We start from the raw sequence: 20,484 nt of genomic DNA, 5'->3' as shown, positions 1-20,484 counted from the left end.
TAAGGGACACTAAAGGAGAACCCCCTCCAAAGGAGAGAGGCCCTCCCCGTGCCCAGTCTCTCATACTCCAGAGAGCGCACCTTCACCAGGTCACCAAGAATGTTCCTAACCACCTCATCCACCGGGAGGATTTTACGCTGCGTCAATACTAAGCACCGTGCGTTCCACGTGTGGTACCTGACCACTAGGCTAACTAGGAATAACGTGCAGCGGTCCCGGCCACCCAGGCCTCTGAATGCTCCATAGGCCCATTCCGCATAGGAGAGACCGGCCAACCCGGGCCAATGGATGGAAGCGCCCACCCGGTTGTACACCTCTGTGTTAAAGGGGCACTGAAGCAGGAAGTGGTCCATGCTCTCCAGCAGGCCACCGCACTCCTCCCGGGGACAACCCCTTTCCTCAGAGCTCCTACACTTCAGATTGTCCCTCACACACAGCTTTCCATGGAAGCAGCGCCAAGTCACGTCCCAAAACTTCAAGGGGATCCTGATGGAATTCAATAAACTCAAACCCACCCCAAGATCCCGACTTGGGCAATCCCTGAGGGCCAGAGGCTTCTGGAAATGGGTCAACAGAACCCTTTTGTCAAGGATTTTCCTCGACATGGTCCTGATCTCCCACATTCCCAGACCCCACCGGCGAATCACCTTCAGAACCAGGGTAGCGTAAGCCGGAAGATGCCCATGCGGTGTGCGGAGATCCTTCACTTGTCCTCCTGTCTCCCATTCCTGGAAGAAAGGCCGAAACCATCCCCTGCAGGAGTATACCCACGGAGGAGCCCTCTCTTTCCAGAGGTTTGCTACATTGATCTTAAGAAAGGTATTCACTAGGAACACCACAGGGTTGACCATACACAACCCTCCTTGTCTCCTCATGCGGTAAGTAACCTCCCTCTTGATAAGGTTCAGCCTATTCCCCCATAACAGTTGGAAGAACAGACTGTAGACCCGAGTCCAGAGGGGTTCTGGCAACATGCACACACTGCCCAGATATATCAGCAATGGGAGCAGGTAAGTTTTGATCAGGTTAACCCTTTCTCTGAGGGTCAAAGACCAACCCTTCCACTGGTCCACCCTCTGAGCGGCGATCTTAAGCCTGCCGTCCCAGTTTTGCATGGGGTAATCCCCCTGGCCAAATTTGATGCCTAGAACTTTGGCAGAGTCTTGGGGCCCTGGAAGAGTGTCCGGGAGATCAAAGCCTGGACCTCCCTCTCCCAGCCAGACACTCTCACACTTATCCCGGTTGATCTTGGACCCAGAAGCCTCTGAGTAGCGGTCAACCTCTGACATCACCCATTGCGCCTCCCCTCCCGAGGACACGAAAACGTTGACATCATCGGCATACGCTACCACCCTTAGAGTGGCTTCCGGTGCTGCCCGGTCCATCCCGACTCCCACCAACGGCCGACGATCAACCCTCCTAAGGAATGGGTCAATCGCGAACACGTACAGTAGTGGGCTCAGAGGACAACCCTGGCGAACACCAGACCCGACCTCAAAAGAGCGGCCAATCCAACCGTTCACAAGCGGGAAACTCTCTGCCCCTGCGGACAAAACCTTAAGCCAATTGACAAACTCCCCCGGCAGGCCATACCTCAGAAGGACAGACCAGAGGTACTCGTGGTTAACCCGATCAAACGCTTTTGCCTGATCCAAGGACAGCAAGTACCCCTTCCAGTTACCAGCCCTGCCCTGCTCCACTGCCTCCCGGACACAAAGCACAGCACTAAATGTACTGCGGCCTGGAACAGAGCAGTGCTGGGTCCCCGAAAGGAGCCGGGGCGCAAACTGCACCAGCCGATTAAACAGCACCTTTGCCAAAACCTTTCTGTCCGCATTGAGAAGCGCTATGGGACGCCAGTTCTCAATACGAGATCGGTCCTTACCCTTTGACAGGATGATCAGGGCAGACCTCCTCATTGACTTCGGCAGAGCGCCCGAGGAAAGACACTCATTGAATACCTCAGTCAAGAGGGGAACCAAGGCGTCCTTAAAGGTCTTATAAAACTCGGATGTTAAGCCATCCGGACCCGGCGATTTCTTGAGGGCGAGCCCTTCAATCGCCAGGCTGACTTCCTCTTCCCTGATCATCCCTGTCAAAACATCAAGAGAGGGGTCTACTCCTGGCTCAGGGACAGTTTCTGCCAGGAAAGCCGACATCACATCCCGATCTAGATCCTTCCTGCCCAAGAGGTGTGAGTAGAAGGATCTGACGACCTCCAGAATCCCTGATCTGGACCTTTTCAGGGATCCCGTACTGTCAACCAGTCCCGTGACAACTTTACCATTCACTGACATCTTGCAGTTTCTGTAAGGGTCGGGTGAGCGGTATTTCCCGTAATCCCTCTCAAAAACCAAAGATGCATGTCTATCGTACTGACACCTCTTCAGCAAGGATTTCACTCTGGAGATGTCCTCACGACTACCTCCAGACGAGACGAGATGCTCGAGTTTCCTCCTCAGGCCCTGATACAGGCGGTACCTGTCCAGGCTCCTGAGGCTCGAGAGCTGGCGGAAGAATCTCGCCACCCTTTTCTTGAGCATCTCCCACCACTCTGACTTACTGCTACAAAGGCCCAGCAAAGGTACCTGGCTCTGAAGAAAGTCCTCAAAGGATTGTCTGATCTCCGCTTCCTCCAGGAGAGACGAATTGAGCTTCCAGTAGCCTCTTCCCATCCGGGGGGTCTCTGTAACATTCAGAGAAAACAAAATTAAACAGTGGTCGGAGAACTCCACCTCAACAACAGAAACTGGTGAAGAAATGGCTTCCTCCTTTAAATAAAACCTGTCTATTCTAGACCTGCAGCTACCCCTATAATAGGTGAACCCCGCGTGGCCTGGGGTGTGCCGGATGTGGACATCCACCAGGCGAGCCTCACTAGCTATGCTATTAAGAGCGACGCTATCATAAGTCAGCTTGTCTCTGGAACCTCCCCTATCCTGGGGCCTCGTGACAGCATTGAAGTCCCCTCCAAAGACCACCTGCCGACTTGTAAAAAGGTAGGGCTTGATCCTCACAAAGAGACACTTCCTGTCCCACTTGGACTGGGGACCATAGATGTTAATTAGGCGAAGTTCTTGTCCCTTCATGAGGACATCCAGGATCAGGCACCTCCCCATTTCTAACTCAATAACTCGTCGGCATTCTACCGATGCGGTAAAAAGGACCGCCACTCCGCTATACGGCTCGGCCGCAAGAGACCAATAGGAAGGCCAGTGTCTCCATTCCCTCTTAGCTTTAAACACGGCGGCCAAATCTGGCAGCCTGGTCTCCTGCAAAAATAAAATGTCGGCTTCAACACGGCCGAGAAAATCAAAGGCCGCAAATCTAGCCGCATCAGACTTTTAATGCTGGCGACATTAATGGACGCCAGCGTCAACGGAGTGGGTGCCGCCATCATGAGTGATTGAGTTAGACGGCTTTCTTTTTCCCACCACCCTTTTCCTCAGTTTCAGAAGAGGACCCTTTCCCTCTCTTTTTTGAAACTGTAGTGTCCATATCAGCTCTTTCATCCTCGTCTCCGGACTCCAGGTCAGTCTCCCATTCTGAGGACGAAGCATCCTCAGCGGAAGACTCAGCATCTCCTGAAAGCCCTCCCGCCCTCTCCGGAACCTCACCCTCAACCTCTGAGGCAGAGACGTTGTCAAGGGCTTGGAACCGGTTGGAAAGACCAACCAGAGGGGAATCAGTTTTACCTTCCTTTGGCTTCTGAGTCGGGGTGAGAGAAGATTGTAAATCTCCCTTCTTTTTCTTTTTCCTTTTGCCCTGCTTGCGCTTTTCCTGTAGCCACGCCCTACTATCCTCATCCATACTCTCATAATGGGAGGATTCTGAGAGCGTGGCCGCTTCCTCCCTCTGGATCCTCCTGACCTCCTCATCCAACTCATCATTCCTCGGGGCCTCAGCAACAAGATTGGGCTGAAGGACAGGGCCGGGGGCAGTGACCCGCGACTCCCCCACCTCCCTGTCCCTTTGGCGCCTCTCCTGACGCCTCTGTCGTGATGGCGTCACTTTCTTTTCTTTCTTCCCTGGCCCCTCAGTTCCTCCGCCTCTGCTAGTCCCCTCCCCAGCAGATTCGGCCTCATGGCCTTCACCCACCGGAGCCAGAACCGCATTAGCAAAAGAACGAGGACAACGGCTGAACGGGTGACCTAAGTCACCACACAGGTGACACCGAATCTGCTTACAGGATGCAGCGAGATGGCCGACACCCCCACACAACGCGCACTTCTGCACGGTGCAGTTTGCGCTGAAATGTGTGGGGTCACCGCACCTGTGGCACAGCTTGGGCTGACCTTGGAAGAAGATCTGGATGCGATCCCTCCCCAGGAAGGCTGATGAAGGGATGTGGGCAACCGAGTTACCTGAAACCTTTAACTTCATCATAAAGGTCCAGGCCCCTGACCAGATACCAAACTCGTCCCGATTTTTCCTTGGCGTCTCCAATACTTCACCATATCGCCCAAGCCAAGTCATGATGTCATAGCAAGAAAGTGATTCATTACGGGTTAAAACGGTCACTTTCTTGACCTGGTTTTGGCGAGACACCGCCTGAACAGCAAAGTCTCGCCAACCGGGCATGTTCTTTTTCAGCTCATAATTCCCCCAGAAGAGCTCAAGTCCCTCTGGGCGAACAAAACTGACATCGAACTCAGATGTGCCATAAGGATGAATCAAGGCAAAGATGTCTATTGCCTTGAAGCCCATCTCTAGGAGGAGCTCAACCACCTTAGTTCTAGGTGGACACGCATCACTGCCCCGCCACCTAAGACGGACCACATTCCTACGGGCGCCACCTGGCCCGGCTGTCGGGAGGGACCATGCAGTTTCCCCCCCTCTATTTTCTCGGAAGGCTCCAAGGCCGTGCCTCTCTATCCAGAAGGACAGATCAACCTCTCCACCCTCTACAGTGATTGATCTTTTCCCTTTTCTCAGAGCTTCCAGAAGACGCTGCTGCAAAATATTGCCCCTAGGGCCCGAAGACGAGGAGGATGCGAAATCTCCCCCAGCAGTGACACTGGCATAACTTCTGCCACCGCTGGGGGTTGCCACCGCTGGGGGCACAACAGGACCAGATCCCACCATACCCCCACTCATAACAGCCCTCTTATTACCTGCAAAACATCCCACAACACCATCACCTCCCACCATAGCATCACCACAAGTCCCAGCAACACCTCCAGCCACACCAGTATCTCTACTCACAGGAACCTCCCCAGTTACAGCAACACCTCCTGCCATAGCAGCACCACTAGTCCCAGCAATAACTCTCTCCATACCACCATCTCCACTCACAGCAGCCCCGCCACTCACAACAGCCCCCTCATCCACAGCAACACTTCCACTCATAGTAACAAGATCACCTCCCACCATAGCAGCACCACTAGTCCCAGCAATACCTCTCTCCATACCACCATCTCTACTCACAGCACCACCATCACCTGCATTTTCTACCCCTGATAACGACCCTTCAGCCACAGCACCATTCACACTCGCTGGACCAGCAGTAACGACGAACGGCAGGACAGCCTCAGCATCTCTAGCCGTAGGGGCAGAGGCCACCTCCACAGAACCAATTCCCCGGCCTGCATGATCTGTCCAGAGGTGACCCCCAACCCCAGATTGACTTTTGCCCTCCGCTTCTTCGGCGTCAGATGTCAGTTTGCATTTGCTCGCCGTCCGTCTTTCACCAGTCTCTACAGGATGTCTATTTTCAGTATTACCAGTTCCAATACAAAACAGGACTTTTTTTCCCATAGAGAAATCGCCACCGCTGGGAGGACTGGGACCCGTAACCGACGCCGACACCAGGCTGCCCCCCCCTCCCCCTGGGGAGCAGGCCACAGTGCCGGTGCTAGATGGAGCGCCCCCCGCGGGGCGACACTCAGTGTCCGGCCTTTCAGCCGATGCTTTCCCTGCTCCATTTCCACTACTACAAGCAGAGATGGAGCCTTGCGCCTCACCACCTGGCTTTGTAATCTCCCTGCACCTTTGCACCGGGTCCACAGCAGAACTCGGGGGGGTTTGGGTAGCAGGGCTTGCACAGTGAGCTGACCCTGCGCTGTGCTCGGGGGGGTGTACAGGGAGGGGGGTAAAGATGAATCTCACCTCTTCTTGCTGTATCTTCTTCTTCTATCCTGTACTGATCCTGAGTTACATCCTGTATTATACCCCAGAGCTGCACTCACTATTCTGCTGCTGGTGCAGTCAATGTGTACATACATGACATTACTTATCCTGTACTGATCCTGAGTTACATCCTGTATTATACCCCAGAGCTGCACTCACTATTCTGCTGCTGGTGCAGTCACTGTGTACATACATGACATTACTTATCCTGTACTGATCCTGAGTTACATCCTGTATTATACCCCAGAGCTGCACTCACTATTCTGCTGCTGGTGCAGTCACTGTACATACATGACATTCCTTATCCTGTACTGATCCTGAGTTACATCTTGTATTATACTCCAGAGCTGCACTCACTATTCTGCTGCTGGTGCAGTCACTGTGTACATACATGACATTACTTATCCTGTACTGATCCTGAGTTACATCCTGTATTATACTCCAGAGCTGCACTCACTATTCTGCTGCTGGTGCAGTCACTGTGTACATACATGACATTACTTATCCTGTACTGATCCTGAGTTACATCTTGTATTATACTCCAGAGCTGCACTCACTATTCTGCTGCTGGTGCAGTCACTGTGTACATACATGACATTACTTATCCTGTACTGATCCTGAGTTACATCCTGTATTATACTCCAGAGCTGCACTCACTATTCTGCTGCTGGTGCAGTCACTGTGTACATACATGACATTACTTATCCTGTACTGATCCTGAGTTACATCTTGTATTATACTCCAGAGCTGCACTCACTATTCTGCTGCTGGTGCAGTCACTGTGTACATACATGACATTACTTATCCTGTACTGATCCCGAGTTACATCCTGTATTATACTCCAGAGCTGCACTCACTATTCTGCTGCTGGTGCAGTCACTGTGTACATACATGACATTACTTATCCTGTACTGATCCTGAGTTACATCCTGTATTATACTCCAGAGCTGCACTCACTATTATGCTGCTGGTGCAGTCACTGTGTACATACATGACATTCCTTATCCTGTACTGATCCTGAGTTACATCTTGTATTATACTCCAGAGCTGCACTCACTATTCTGCTGCTGGTGCAGTCACTGTGTACATACATGACATTACTTATCCTGTACTGATCCTGAGTTACATCCTGTATTATACTCCAGAGCTGCACTCACTATTCTGCTGCTGGTGCAGTCACTGTGTACATACATGACATTACTTATCCTGTACTGATCCTGAGTTACATCTTGTATTATACTCCAGAGCTGCACTCACTATTCTGCTGCTGGTGCAGTCACTGGGTACTTACATGACATTACTTATCCTGTACTGATCCTGAGTTACATCCTGTATTATACTCCAGAGCTGCACTCACTATTCTGCTGCTGGTGCAGTCACTGTGTACATACATGACATTACTTATCCTGTACTGATCCTGAGTTACATCCTGTATTATACCCCAGAGCTGCACTCACTATTCTGCTGCTGGTGCAGTCACTGTGTACATACATGACATTACTTATCCTGTACTGATCCTGAGTTACATCCTGTATTATACCCCAGAGCTGCACTCACTATTCTGCTGCTGGTGCAGTCACTGTGTACATACATGACATTACTTATCCTGTACTAATCCTGAGTTACATCCTGTATTATACTCCAGAGCTGCACTCACTATTCTGCTGCTGGTGCAGTCACTGTGTACATACATGACATTACTTATCCTGTACTGATCCCGAGTTACATCCTGTATTATACTCCAGAGCTGCACTCACTATTCTGCTGCTGGTGCAGTCACTGTGTACATACATGACATTACTTATCCTGTACTGATCCTGAGTTACATCCTGTATTATACCCCAGAGCTGCACTCACTATTCTGCTGCTGGTGCAGTCACTGTGTACATACATGACATTACTTATCCTGTACTGATCCTGAGTTACATCCTGTATTATACCCCAGAGCTGCACTCACTATTCTGCTGCTGGTGCAGTCACTGTGTACATACATGACATTACTTATCCTGTACTGATCCTGAGTTACATCCTGTATTATACTCCAGAGCTGCACTTATTATTCTGCTGGGAAAGTCAGGTGGTGGAAAACTTTTTAGTATACCCATTTAACTTTAGCCAAAGCAAGACACTGAACAAGATTTGAATATTTCTGCTCTGAAATCTAATACATTTTGAATGCAGCCAAATGATTGGCTGCAGTTTTATGGGCATTTGCGGATATCTTCCTATGAGTCACATGTTCTCCTCGTCCCATTTTATGTCTTCTCCCTGTTGCACTATATAACCAGATCTTTGGAGCCTGGCCTGCTAGCCAGAACACAGAGGATTCATCCATGTGGTCCGCTCCTTCCCATCCAGGGAACATCCTTGTTCCTTCACATCCCTCTAATTGGAGGTAGTATAAATTTTGTATGAATTGTTACCCCTCCGATTTCCTGACCTACTTATTGCTTTGCTGCAGAGCACAGACGAGAGAGTGCAGGGAATTCTGCAGAGATTTTCTGATTGTCGGACGTGCCGGGAGACGCTCTGCGACCAGGCCTGGGAAGAAATCTCATTATCCCACTGGCTGCGGACATGCGTCCAGGCGTTCTTCACTCCATTTAGCAATTATGGAGACAGCACAGCATAAAGCATGGGTCCATAATGGAGGCTTTCCATTCTCTTCCCTAATAAAATAATTGTAATATCCTTTATACAAAGTGCAGTGTACATCAGAGATCTCTTCCATTCCATGTCATCCGATACTTCCATGTATCTAGAACATTGTTTATACTCAGCGTAAAAGTCTAAGAATCCAATTTCAGGAAAGCAGCTCGGACTGACACAGCGGGGAGCATGGGTAAGGACAGGGCTCTGCAGATTAGTATGCCAGTCACAGCAACAACCCTTAAGGACAGAGGGATATTTTAGTATACACTATCGTACTTTCCATGTTCTGGTGTTGTCACTGCAGCTGTGGCTCCAATTGAAAGTGAATCGGAGCCTCGGTTGTAGTTGCACCTTTTGGCCACTACCGGGAAACGGAGTCCGGATCCATGTGTTTACACAGAGTCTGATTGGTGCAGGTGACAGGGGGCAGTCCCTTCCAAACAATTGTCAATTAATTTAAAGTAAAAATGTGTTTTCTTGGTGGAGGGTCAGTTTGAAAATGTATTGACCCCCATAGGTCGTAACCGTGACCTCTTGTTTAATAGAAGGTGATGCTATCAGGGAATCCATTGCTTCCATTAACTGTAAAGGGCCATATAGAAAGTAGAAGTATAGAGACATAATGAGCTTGGGGTAGTATTAAACATGGGGGTGGTGGGCTAAAGTCCTACTGTTATAAGTGCAGGTACAGTATACAAGTATAAACCGGAGGAGGGCTGGATGATCCAGAGACAATGTAACATGACAACTTGGCGCTTGATGTTCCCGTAATTAGGAGCTTACAAGAATGGAGCTTAATGAGAAGGAGGGAAACCAGACGGAAGCCTTTCAATGGGGACATAGAAAATACTTGGCAGGTTGGGAAGGGAGAGGAGCAGCAGCCAGTCTGATCGTGTCTATTTAAAGGACCGTGGCTTTCCGAGGCGATCAGGGTCTGGGCGGATGAGCCGGTTTTTTATTAGGCTCATTCATCTGCTCATCACAAGTGTGTCCCGGTCTTCCACAATACTGAAAACATTATGTGAACGAGGCACAGCCCCAAACATCAACTGTTTGGTGAGGTCATCTCTACTGCGGACCTGGACAAAGACAGATTGTTGTACGTCTTTATATTTCCCACGGGAAAATTACCAAATAAGTGCCCAGAGCCAGCAGTTGTCCCCCTCATGGCCCGAAGACATTTGCCCCTTTACTAATGCAGTAGACTATAGCACAATCACAGTGCCACCTGTTCACCTACAACCTATCCTGCAGCAGCTACACCTCCGACCCTGACACAACAAAGACACGTCTATCATAAGGCACCCAGCTCCAAACCTTTACAAAGTTTTAACTTCCGACATAGCAAGTTCAATACTCGTGTCAAGTGTTGCCATGTACATGGGAGCTTGTGCTTCTTAAGACGTACCTTTTTTTAAAGTCTTAAGACGTGAGCTGAATTGATTGAATTCGGCGGCCATGTTACTTCTTTTCTTCCATATTAGTGCCTGTTTGGTAAAAGTTACAAACTTGGGTACCCCATGCCCCCAAGAAGAAACTTTTTGGCCCCTCCTCCCCCCACCGTACACAATTTTATGCCCCTTAGTGGTGACCACACAGTATAGCTCCTTTAATGGCATACAGAAAAATCTCATACTCAACTACAGGTTCCTTTTGCTGGATGGTTAAAGAAGCTTTGCCTCTCATTTTTAAAGATAATTTTTAATAATACTAAATTAATAAAAAATTGATAGCTGCCCATCATCCTACACACATCTTACAGCTGGTGCTCGCAGCAAGTGCTGGAGCGATGACATCATTTTTCTTGGCTGGGGTAGATGGGCAGAATAAGCCTCTGTAAGTGGAAATAAGCAGCAGAATCTCTCAGTCCGAGCAGCTGCAAAGGCGAGACAATGAAGTGTTATAGAGCAGGGCTCCCCCGGGAAGTGAAACCTACTGTTCTTTCTGTCAGTAAAAGATAGAAATTTGCAAGCAGAAAATTGGGTGGGTTGGGCTGAGCTCATCCAGGGAGAAAAATGGTGAATGCATTAAAGACGTCTCCTTTCTTATTGTCCCCCTGCAGGGTGCTGGTTGTACTGCCTTAGTGGTGGCTGTGGTTGCTCGAAAGCTGGAGCTTACCAAAGCTGAAAAGCACGTCCATAACTTTATGATGGATACACAGCTAACAAAACGGGTAAGTTATCTAGAGTGAGCCAAATAAGATGGAGGAGAGAGGCAAACATCAATGCGAGGAGAAATGGCCATTCACAACGTCTAAATCCATGTCAAATGCTTAGCAGATATTGGCCTTGTATAGTCATGGTGGTGGTTCTGAGGCGCTGGAAGATCCTCATTTGAGGCCAATGTCTCGGAAGAGAAAGTACATATAGAATGGAAAAGATGGAATGAAAAAGCTCATGGCTGCATCTTGAACAGCCCTGGTCTACAGATTCAGACGTCAGGACATCTTCGTAGGATCGATGCAAACACGTTACAGTTGTAAGATGTCGTACGAGTGAAGCCTAACATGCCATCCTCTAATGTGCTTGGAGAAGATAGTGATGGCTCCAGGCTATGTGACACAGCAGCGCACAAGGATTCTAGGCTTTATAAAAAAAGATCATCACAAAAAGTGTTGAATACAAAGGAGTAAAAATACATGTAAGCCTCGTGTTGTCAGTGCTAGGCTGCTCTCTGCTGGTAGCACCGGGAGGCACTTCCATGCAGTTTTGGCTACAGAACGCTGGTGCCTTGTCATATTCCTTCTTATCCTAAATTATGGTTCTAATGCCAACATTATAACCCAGTAAATGAGCCAGGGGGTACATCCAGTGCTCCTAGCCACCATTTTTTTTAGTCATGACTTCCTTTATTCAAAGGGTAAATAACATATAATGATGTCATAATGTGGATGATGACACGACCCAGATGAATTGTGACGTAAAGTGTGGGGGAAGGACGATGATGTGGTGTAGATGAGACGGATGGTGAAAGGTGGAGATGACTAAAGATGTGGCGTAGACAAAATGACTTCTCACAGTGTAGAAGAGATGGATGATGGCCTAGTGTAGAGAGGATGGATGATGGCCTGGTGTAGATAGGATGGATGATGGCCTGGTGTAGATAGGATGGATGATGGCCTAGTGTAGAAGAGATGGATGATGGCCTAGTGTAGATAGGATGGATGATGGACTAGTGTAGATAGGATGGATGATGGCCTGGTGTAAATAGGATGGATGATGGCCTGGTGTAAATAGGATGCATGATGGCCTAGTGTAGATAGGATGCATGATGGCCTAGTGTAGATAGGATGGATGATGGCCTAGTGTAGATAGGATGGATGATGGCCTAGTGTAGATAGGATGGATGATGGCCTAGTGTAGATAGGATGGATGATGGCCTGGTGTAAATAGGATGGATGATGGCCTGGTGTAGAGAGGATGCATGATGGCCTAGTGTAGATAGGATGGATGATGGCCTTGTGTAGAGAGGATGCATGATGGCCTAGTGTAGATAGGATGCATGATGGACTAGTGTAGATAGGATGGATGATGAACTAGTGTAGAGAGGATGCATGATGGCCTAGTGTAGAGAGGATGCATGATGGCCTAGTGTAGATAGGATGCATGATGGCCTAGTGTAGATAGGATGGATGATGGACTAGTGTAGATAGGATGGATGATGGACTAGTGTAGATAGGATGGATGATGGACTAGTGTAGATAGGATGCATGATGGACTAGTGTAGATAGGATGCATGATGGACTAGTGTAGATAGGATGCATGATGGACTAGTGTAGATAGGATGCATGATGGACTAGTGTAGATGGGATGGATGATGGCCTAGTGTAGATGGGATGGATGATGGCCTAGTGTAGATGGGATGGATGATGGCCTAGTGTAGATGGGATGGATGATGGACTAGTGTAGATGGGATGGATGATGGACTAGTGTAGATGGGATGGATGATGGCCTAGTGTAGATAGGATGGATGATGGCCTAGTGTAGATAGGATGGATGATGGCCTAGTGTAGATAGGATGGATGGGGATCATTGCTAGTGACATTTTAGAGGGCCTCTGCTGCGTCCATGTCATATGCAGGGGAGCACTGCTGGGGACATTTTATGGGTGGCAGTTCTGCCACGGATATTTCATTGGGTGGATCACTGTTGGGGGCATTGCATTGGGGGTTTTGCTGTGGACATTTCATTAATGGTGGGGAGGCTGCTACGGACACAATTTGTTAATTAGGGAGGCCACTGCTGTACAGTTTATTAGTGAGGGAGGCCGCTGCTGGACATGTTATTAGTGAAGGGAAGCTGCTGCTGCAGGACAAGTTATTAGTGAGGGGAGGCCGTTGCTGGACATGTTATTAGTGAGGGGAAGCTGCTGCTGGACATCTTATTAGTGAGGGGAGGCCGCTGCTGGACATCTTATTAGTGAGAGGAGGCCACTGCTGGACATGTTATTAGTGAGGGAGGCCACTGCTGGACATGTTATTAGTGAGGGATGCCACTGCTGGACATTTTATTAGTGAGGGGAGGTCACTGCTGGGACATGTTAGCAGTGAGGGAGGCCACTGCTGGACATGTTAGCAGTGAGGGGAGGCTGCTGCTAGATATTTTACTATTGAGGGGAGGCAGCTGCTGCAGATGTTATTAGTGAAAGGAGGCCACTGCTGGACATGTTATTAGTCAGGGGCGGCCACTGTTGGACATGTTAGTAGTGAGGGAGGCCGCTGCTGGACATGTGATTAGTGAGGGGAGGAGACTGCTGGGACAGGTTATTAGTGAGGGGAGGCCACTGCTGGACATGTTATTAGTGAGGGGAGGTCGCTGCTGTTCATGTTATTAGTGAGTGGAGGTCGCTGCTGTTCATGTTATTAGTGAGGGGAGGCCGCTGCTGGACATGTTATTAGTGAGGGGAGGCCGCTGCTGGACGTATTATTAGTGAGGTGGGCCACTGCTGTTCATGTTATTAGTGAGGGGAGGCCGCTGCCGGACATATTATTAGTGAGGGGAGGCTGCTGATGGACATTTTATTAGTGAGGGGAGGCCGCTGCTGGGACATGTTATTAGTGAGGGGAGACCGCTGCTGTACATGTTACTAGTGAGGGGAGGCTGCTGCTGGACAATTTATTAGTGAGGGGAGGCTGCTGCTGGGACTTGTTAATAGTGAGGGGGACCGCTGCTGTACATGTTAATAGTGAGGGGAGGCTGCTGCTGGACAATTTATTAGTGAGGGAGGGCTGCTGCTGGACACTTTATTAAGAGTAGCAGCTACAATTCACACCCTAGGCCGATAGTCAAGGTCAAGTTTCCCTATTTTTTTGTGGTAAAATTAGGTACCTCGGTTTACATATGCGTATATGTAGTATGTATATTTTTCCTCAAAATGAAAAGCCCAAAGACAAGGGGACATTATATGTTTTTGGGGCTATAGAAAAATGGGTATTATAATGTCCTCTTTTCTGTTGTCTTCTTATCAAGACAAGGGCTGCAGAAAAAATGGCAGCTGCAGTAAAGGGGGCCTTTTAGTCCAGGGGCTGCAGGAAATTATATGGGATGGGGTTAGATATGGACTGTTTGTGGGGCACACAATATTATTTTCCACAGACCATTATAAGAGGGTTACCCGGCCCGGTTCCCGGTAAAACATTTTTTGGGTGCAGGCGGTCCCCAGATACAAAAAGGTTGGGGAGCACTGTTGTAGATAACATAGATGATGCCACGTAGAGAAGGTGGCTGATGAATGGTGTAGAATGACGTAGCATAGACAAGATAGATGGTGACATGTTGTAGACAAGGTAGATGTCACCAAACTGGAGACGAGACGGATGACAAGATTGTGGAGAAGAGAGGAGATGAATGATGACAAGGTATATATAACACGTCTGATCATGCCGGGTCGTTCAGCCTGAGGATGACTGGTTTACTGTAGGAGGTTGGTTCACGAGGAGATCGCTGATTAAAGATGATGGATGAAATTAATTAGGTAAGATGGAAGACATAAGAACGGGTAATGAGTGAAATGGATGAGATGAAGGTCGAAAGCATGAAAGGAGACGAGGCTGATCATCCCGGATAACAAATGGTGGATGGGATTGATTATAATCTAGTCACTGTCCTGGTTTTATATTATTATTATTATCATTATTATATTATCGCATTGCAGATAAAAAACGCAGCAGCCAACGTCCTCCGGGAAACATGGTTGATTTACAAGCACACAAAACTACTCAAGAAGATTGACCATGCTAAAGTCCGCAAGCACCAAAGGAAGTTTCTGCAGGCCATTCATCAGTAAGTGAGAGGTCGTAACAAGGGTGTGTGTATGGGGCCGCCTGTCCTTTTTCCCGAATATTGGGAGGCAATGAGCTCTGAGAAGGTTGGGAAATGGCATGCTGCCAGAACTTCAATCATGGGTGTAGGGTAGTTGGGAGGGAAAGCTGTTACATGATAGAAACTTAAAGAAAACTAACCACCTAAAAACATAAAAAAAACTATTAATACTCACCCCCACTCCTCTTCACCTCGATCCCACGTCCTCTTCTTGCTTCAGGTGCTTCGGCTCCATCTTCGGGGTCCTCTGAGTTTCTTTGGCTCCTCTTGCGATGCTGGCGGCATGTATAGGCTTGGCATGCTCGGGGAAGGGGATAGCCGCCTATATACTTGGGGAATGGGCTGGCTATATCCTGGGGGGGGGGGGGCTGGGGCTGCTGGCTTTATACTTTGGGGATGGGCTGGCTATATACTGGAGGGCAGGAGCTGCTGGCTATACACTAGTGTGGAAGGGGCTGGCAGCCTATATACTGAGGGGGCAGGGGCTTATAGCTATATACTGGTGGGGCAGGGGCTGTCAGGCTATATATTTGGGGGCAAGGGCTGGCAGGCTGTATAGGTAGGGTCTGGCTGTATACAGAGGGCAGGGGCTGACAGGCTATTTACCAGGGGGGAAGGGGCTGGCTATATGCTGGGGGGCAGGCTATATACTGAGGGGGCAGGGGCTGGCTGTATACTGGGGGCAGGGGTGGCAGGCTATATACTGGGGGGGGCAGGGGCTGGCTGTATACTGGGGGGCAGGGGCTGGCAGGCTATATACCAGGGGGCAGTGGGCTGGCTATATACTAGGGTGCACTGGCCAGCTATATACTGGCTGGAGGCTGTGACCAATGTATTTCCCACCCTAGGCTTATACTCAAGTCAATGGGCAGATTTATCAAGCTGTCTGAAAGTCAAAATATTTTTAGTTGCCCATGGCAACCAATCGCAGCCCAGCTTTCATGTCATCAGTGCTCATTTATATTTTAAAGGGGAGCTGTGATTGATTGCCATGGGCAACTATAAATATTCTGACTTTCAGACAGCTTGATAAATCTGCCCCAATATGTTTTCCCATTTTTTTGTGGTAAAATTAGGTACCTCAGCTTATACTCGAGTATAATTGGTAATAGGTTTTTCTGTTTTTAGGTGGTTTGTTTCCTTTAATGCTGCAGCTACAACGATGTATTCATAATATCTGTGATCTTCCCATGTATTTTGTTACTTACGGACCTCTTCCAATATTTACTTCTACAATCACAATGAAGATCGTCATTGGACGTTTGGTCTTGGTCTTAAATTGTTAAACTCTAAATAAAGACACGTAGTTTTTCACAAAATTTGACAAGTTGATGACCTCAATGTGTCAATGACCGCCTGCCACTGGTTTGTTTTTCAGGTTACGGAGTGTGAAGATGGAGCAGCGGAAATTGAGTGACCAAGCCAACACCTTGGTGGATCTCTCCAAAGTAAGTGTGTAGTCTGTGTGTCTTCTTGGTCGGTTCGTGTACTTGGTTAGCTAACACCATGAAGCTTCAATAAATTATTTTCCTCTAAAGGCAGCAGGATCTTGTCATGTTTTATATGAAGTGTGGACTCTCATCACAGGGATGTAATATTATCAATTTACAAAACATTCATTTGGTCACATCTAGAATATGGGGTTCAGTTCTGGTCACCAGTCTTTGAAAAGGATGCCAGTGGGGCTCATTTACTAAGGGCTCCGCAGCCGCACTTTCGTTGGGTTTCCCGACTTTTTCCATTTTTGTGCCGAATTCCGCCGGGATTTTGGTGCATCCGATCGGATTTCGGTGTTGGCTTTTGCGCGATCGGGGGGGCGTGGCCGGCGGAAAACCCGACTGATTCCCGACAGAATTTAAAAAAGGAATTTTGTTGAAAAATCAAACACTTACATGCACCTGGGGGGAGGAAGGTGAACTCCGCCGGACCTCGGCGCAGCAGCGACACCAGCTGGATATTGGGCGCACGACCTTAGTGAATCTGGCAGAACCCGAATCCACGTCGGACAACGCACCGCGGGATTACGACTGGAGCGGGTAAGTAAATGAGCCCTAATGAGTTGTAAAAAATGAGGTTCAATCTCCAGAGGTTCATACCATGAGGGCTATGAATCTGTGAACTAGCAAAGCTCTGGAGCTGGATTGGATATTTCTTACGTCAGAGTAACGTGTAATGTTATACAATCACCACATCCCTTCTCTTCAGTCTTGACCTTTCCCTTTTCCATCCATTGGGTGACCTTGATGGCCTTCTTTACATTTTTAGCCATACTATAAAAATCAAATGACCCTAAATTTTATCATTGTCCGCAGATGCAGAGCGTGATGTACGATCTTATAACCGAGCTCAACGACCGCAGCGAGGACTTAGAGAAACAGATTGGAAATCTAGAAACCAAGCTGGACCAGATCACTTCCACATTTAATACTCTTCCTGTCCTGATCGTGGATGCCCTGCGCCAACAGCAGCAGCATCTTCTCTCCGTCATACTGGAGTCACGGGCGCTGGGGGTTGCGGTTGGTACACCACAAACTCCTCTATCAGACAGTCCTATGGGGATAAGTTCAGCGTCTTTCCCCACACCGCACACCAGCTCCAGTAGCTGCTGACTGGCCAGACTTGTGTTGTGGAGGGTAGACCTCCAAGTCATAGCGTGCCCTCAGTAGGATTTTATAGGAGACGTCGGGAATGCTGGCTACCTAAAAATCACGTAATCTCAGCTAATATTGAGTAGAACATCTTGTCGGCAAGCTGGCACTCAACATGAGGAACTACTTGAGAGACTATGGCGCACCTTCTCATTCACTGCCAAGTAACCTGCCATGCTTAGCAGAGAAGAAATGATTACAATCCCACTTCCTCCTGCCAACTCCTTCCCTGATCTTCCTCCTTCTAACACTGCCCTCCAATGTCCCGGCACTTCCATGGGGGCTATTGCCACTGCAAGCAAATTCTACCCTTTCCAAAGTCCTCATCCTCTTCTTACAGATGTCTTTATAAGTGCCTGCACATTGAAGGCCATTACTGTCACAACCAAGAGTGCGCCCCCTAGTGGTAAGGCCTACCTAAGGCCCGCTCTAGATGAAAGGTCAAATGAACGCAAGGTTGATGTCAGTGGGTCTTGCAATTAAAAGTACACGGGAGTCCTTGTGCTTTCACACGCTGAATTTCTGTGCTTGGCATATATATGCTACACTTATATTCAACAAACTAGGAGACGCAAAATGATGGTACACAACTGTACCTTATTAGCTTTGAGGGTGGTGACGGCAAATAATCCGTTACTTGCTGCGCAACATACATCTACCTGCGCTATATGTGGGCGCTCACCACTTCTCTATGTATTTTTGCACCAAGACGCAACCAAAAACCAGATAAATATGACCCAAGAGGTCCAAGCAAGGTGAGAGATGACCAGGATGTGGTATATGAATCACTGTGTATCTATCTACAGCCGGGGGCCCATGCTGTAACTAGGGAATGGGGCTACAATCCACCTTCCCCTATGTATCTATAGCCGGGGGCCCATGCTGTAACTAGGGAATGGAGCTACAATCCACCTTCCCCTATGTATCTATCTACAGCCGGGGGCCCATGCTGTAACTAGGGAATGGAGCTACAATCCACCTTCCCCTATGTATCTATCTACAGCCGGGGGCCCATGCTGTAACTAGGGAATGGGGCTATAATCCACCTTCCCCTATGTATCTATAGCCGGGGGCCCATGCTGTAACTAGGGAATGGAGCTACAATCCACCTTCCCCTATGTATCTATCTACAGCCGGGAGCCCATGCTGTAACTAGGGAATGGGGCTACAATCCACCTTCCCCTATGTATCTACAGCCAGGGGCCCATGCTGTAGACTAGGGAATGGGGCTACAATCCACCTTCCCCTATGTATCTATAGCCGGGGGCCCATGCTGTAACTAGGGAATGGAGCTACAATCCACCTTCCCCTGTGTATCTATCTACAGCCGGGGGCCCATGCTGTAACTAGGGAATGGAGCTACAATCCACCTTCCCCTATGTATCTATAGCCGGGGGCCCATGCTGTAACTAGGGAATGGGGCTACAATCCACCTTCCCCTATGTATCTATCTACAGCCGGGAGCCCATGCTGTAACTAGGGAATGGGGCTACAATCCACCTTCCCCTATGTATCTATCTACAGCCGGGGGCCCATGCTGTAACTAGGGAATGGGGCTACAATCCACCTTCCCCTATGTATCTATCTACAGCCGGGGACCCATGCTGTAACTAGGGAATGGGGCTACAATCCACCTTCCCCTATGTATCTATAGCCGGGGGCCCATGCTGTAACTAGGGAATGGGGCTACAATCCACCTTCCCCTATGTATCTATCTACAGCCAGGGGCCCATGCTGTAACTAGGGAATGGAGCTACAATCCACCTTCCCCTATGTATCTATAGCCGGGGGCCCATGCTGTAACTAGGGAATGGAGCTACAATCCACCTTCCCCTATGTATCTATCTACAGCCGGGGGCCCATGCTGTAACTAGGGAATGGGGCTATAATCCACCTTCCCCTATGTATCTATAGCCGGGGGCCCATGCTGTAACTAGGGAATGGAGCTACAATCCACCTTCCCCTATGTATCTATCTACAGCCGGGAGCCCATGCTGTAACTAGGGAATGGGGCTACAATCCACCTTCCCCTATGTATCTACAGCCAGGGGCCCATGCTGTAACTAGGGAATGGAGCTACAATCCACCTTCCCCTATGTATCTATCTACAGCCGGGGGCCCATGCTGTAACTAGGGAATGGGGCTACAATCCACCTTCCCCTATGTATCTATCTACAGCCGGGAGCCCATGCTGTAACTAGGGAATGGGGCTACAATCCACCTTCCCCTATGTATCTACAGCCAGGGGCCCATGCTGTAACTAGGGAATGGAGCTACAATCCACCTTCCCCTATGTATCTATCTACAGCCGGGGGCCCATGCTGTAACTAGGGAATGGGGCTACAATCCACCTTCCCCTATGTATCTATCTACAGCCGGGGGCCCATGCTGTAACTAGGGAATGGAGCTACAATCCACCTTCCCCTATGTATCTATCTACAGCCGGGGGCCCATGCTGTAACTAGGGAATGGGGCTATAATCCACCTTCCCCTATGTATCTATAGCCGGGGGCCCATGCTGTAACTAGGGAATGGGGCTACAATCCACCTTCCCCTATGTATCTATCTACAGCCGGGGGCCCGTGCTGTAGACTAGGGAATGGAGCTACAATCCACCTTCCACTATGTATCTATGTACAGCCGGGGGCCCATGCTGTAACTAGGGAATGGGGCTACAATCCGCCTTCCCCTATGTATCTATCTACAGCCGGGGACCCATGCTGTTACTAGGGAAT

The 20,484-nt window shown here is 49.0% G+C and overlaps 1 protein-coding gene across 3 annotated transcripts in view; it reads left to right on the top strand.

The window, feature by feature from the left end:
• Positions 1 to 18,247, top strand: part of KCNN3 (potassium calcium-activated channel subfamily N member 3) — a 126,530-nt gene extending 108,283 nt beyond the window's left edge. For all 3 annotated transcript variants that reach the window (XM_072114530.1, XM_072114531.1, XM_072114532.1), the window contains 4 exons: positions 10,844 to 10,954; positions 14,935 to 15,062; positions 16,480 to 16,549; positions 17,414 to 18,247. In XM_072114530.1, the coding sequence (XP_071970631.1) occupies positions 10,844 to 10,954; positions 14,935 to 15,062; positions 16,480 to 16,549; positions 17,414 to 17,710 (606 nt within the window). In that variant the 3' untranslated portion in view covers positions 17,711 to 18,247. The remainder of the gene's footprint in view (positions 1 to 10,843; positions 10,955 to 14,934; positions 15,063 to 16,479; positions 16,550 to 17,413) is intronic.
• The last annotated feature ends 2,237 nt before the right edge of the window (positions 18,248 to 20,484 follow it).

The sequence above is a fragment of the Engystomops pustulosus genome, chromosome 7 (assembly GCF_040894005.1).
Source record: "Engystomops pustulosus chromosome 7, aEngPut4.maternal, whole genome shotgun sequence".
Lineage (NCBI taxonomy): Eukaryota > Metazoa > Chordata > Amphibia > Anura > Leptodactylidae > Engystomops > Engystomops pustulosus.
This window is presented reverse-complemented; position numbering and strand designations above follow the sequence as displayed.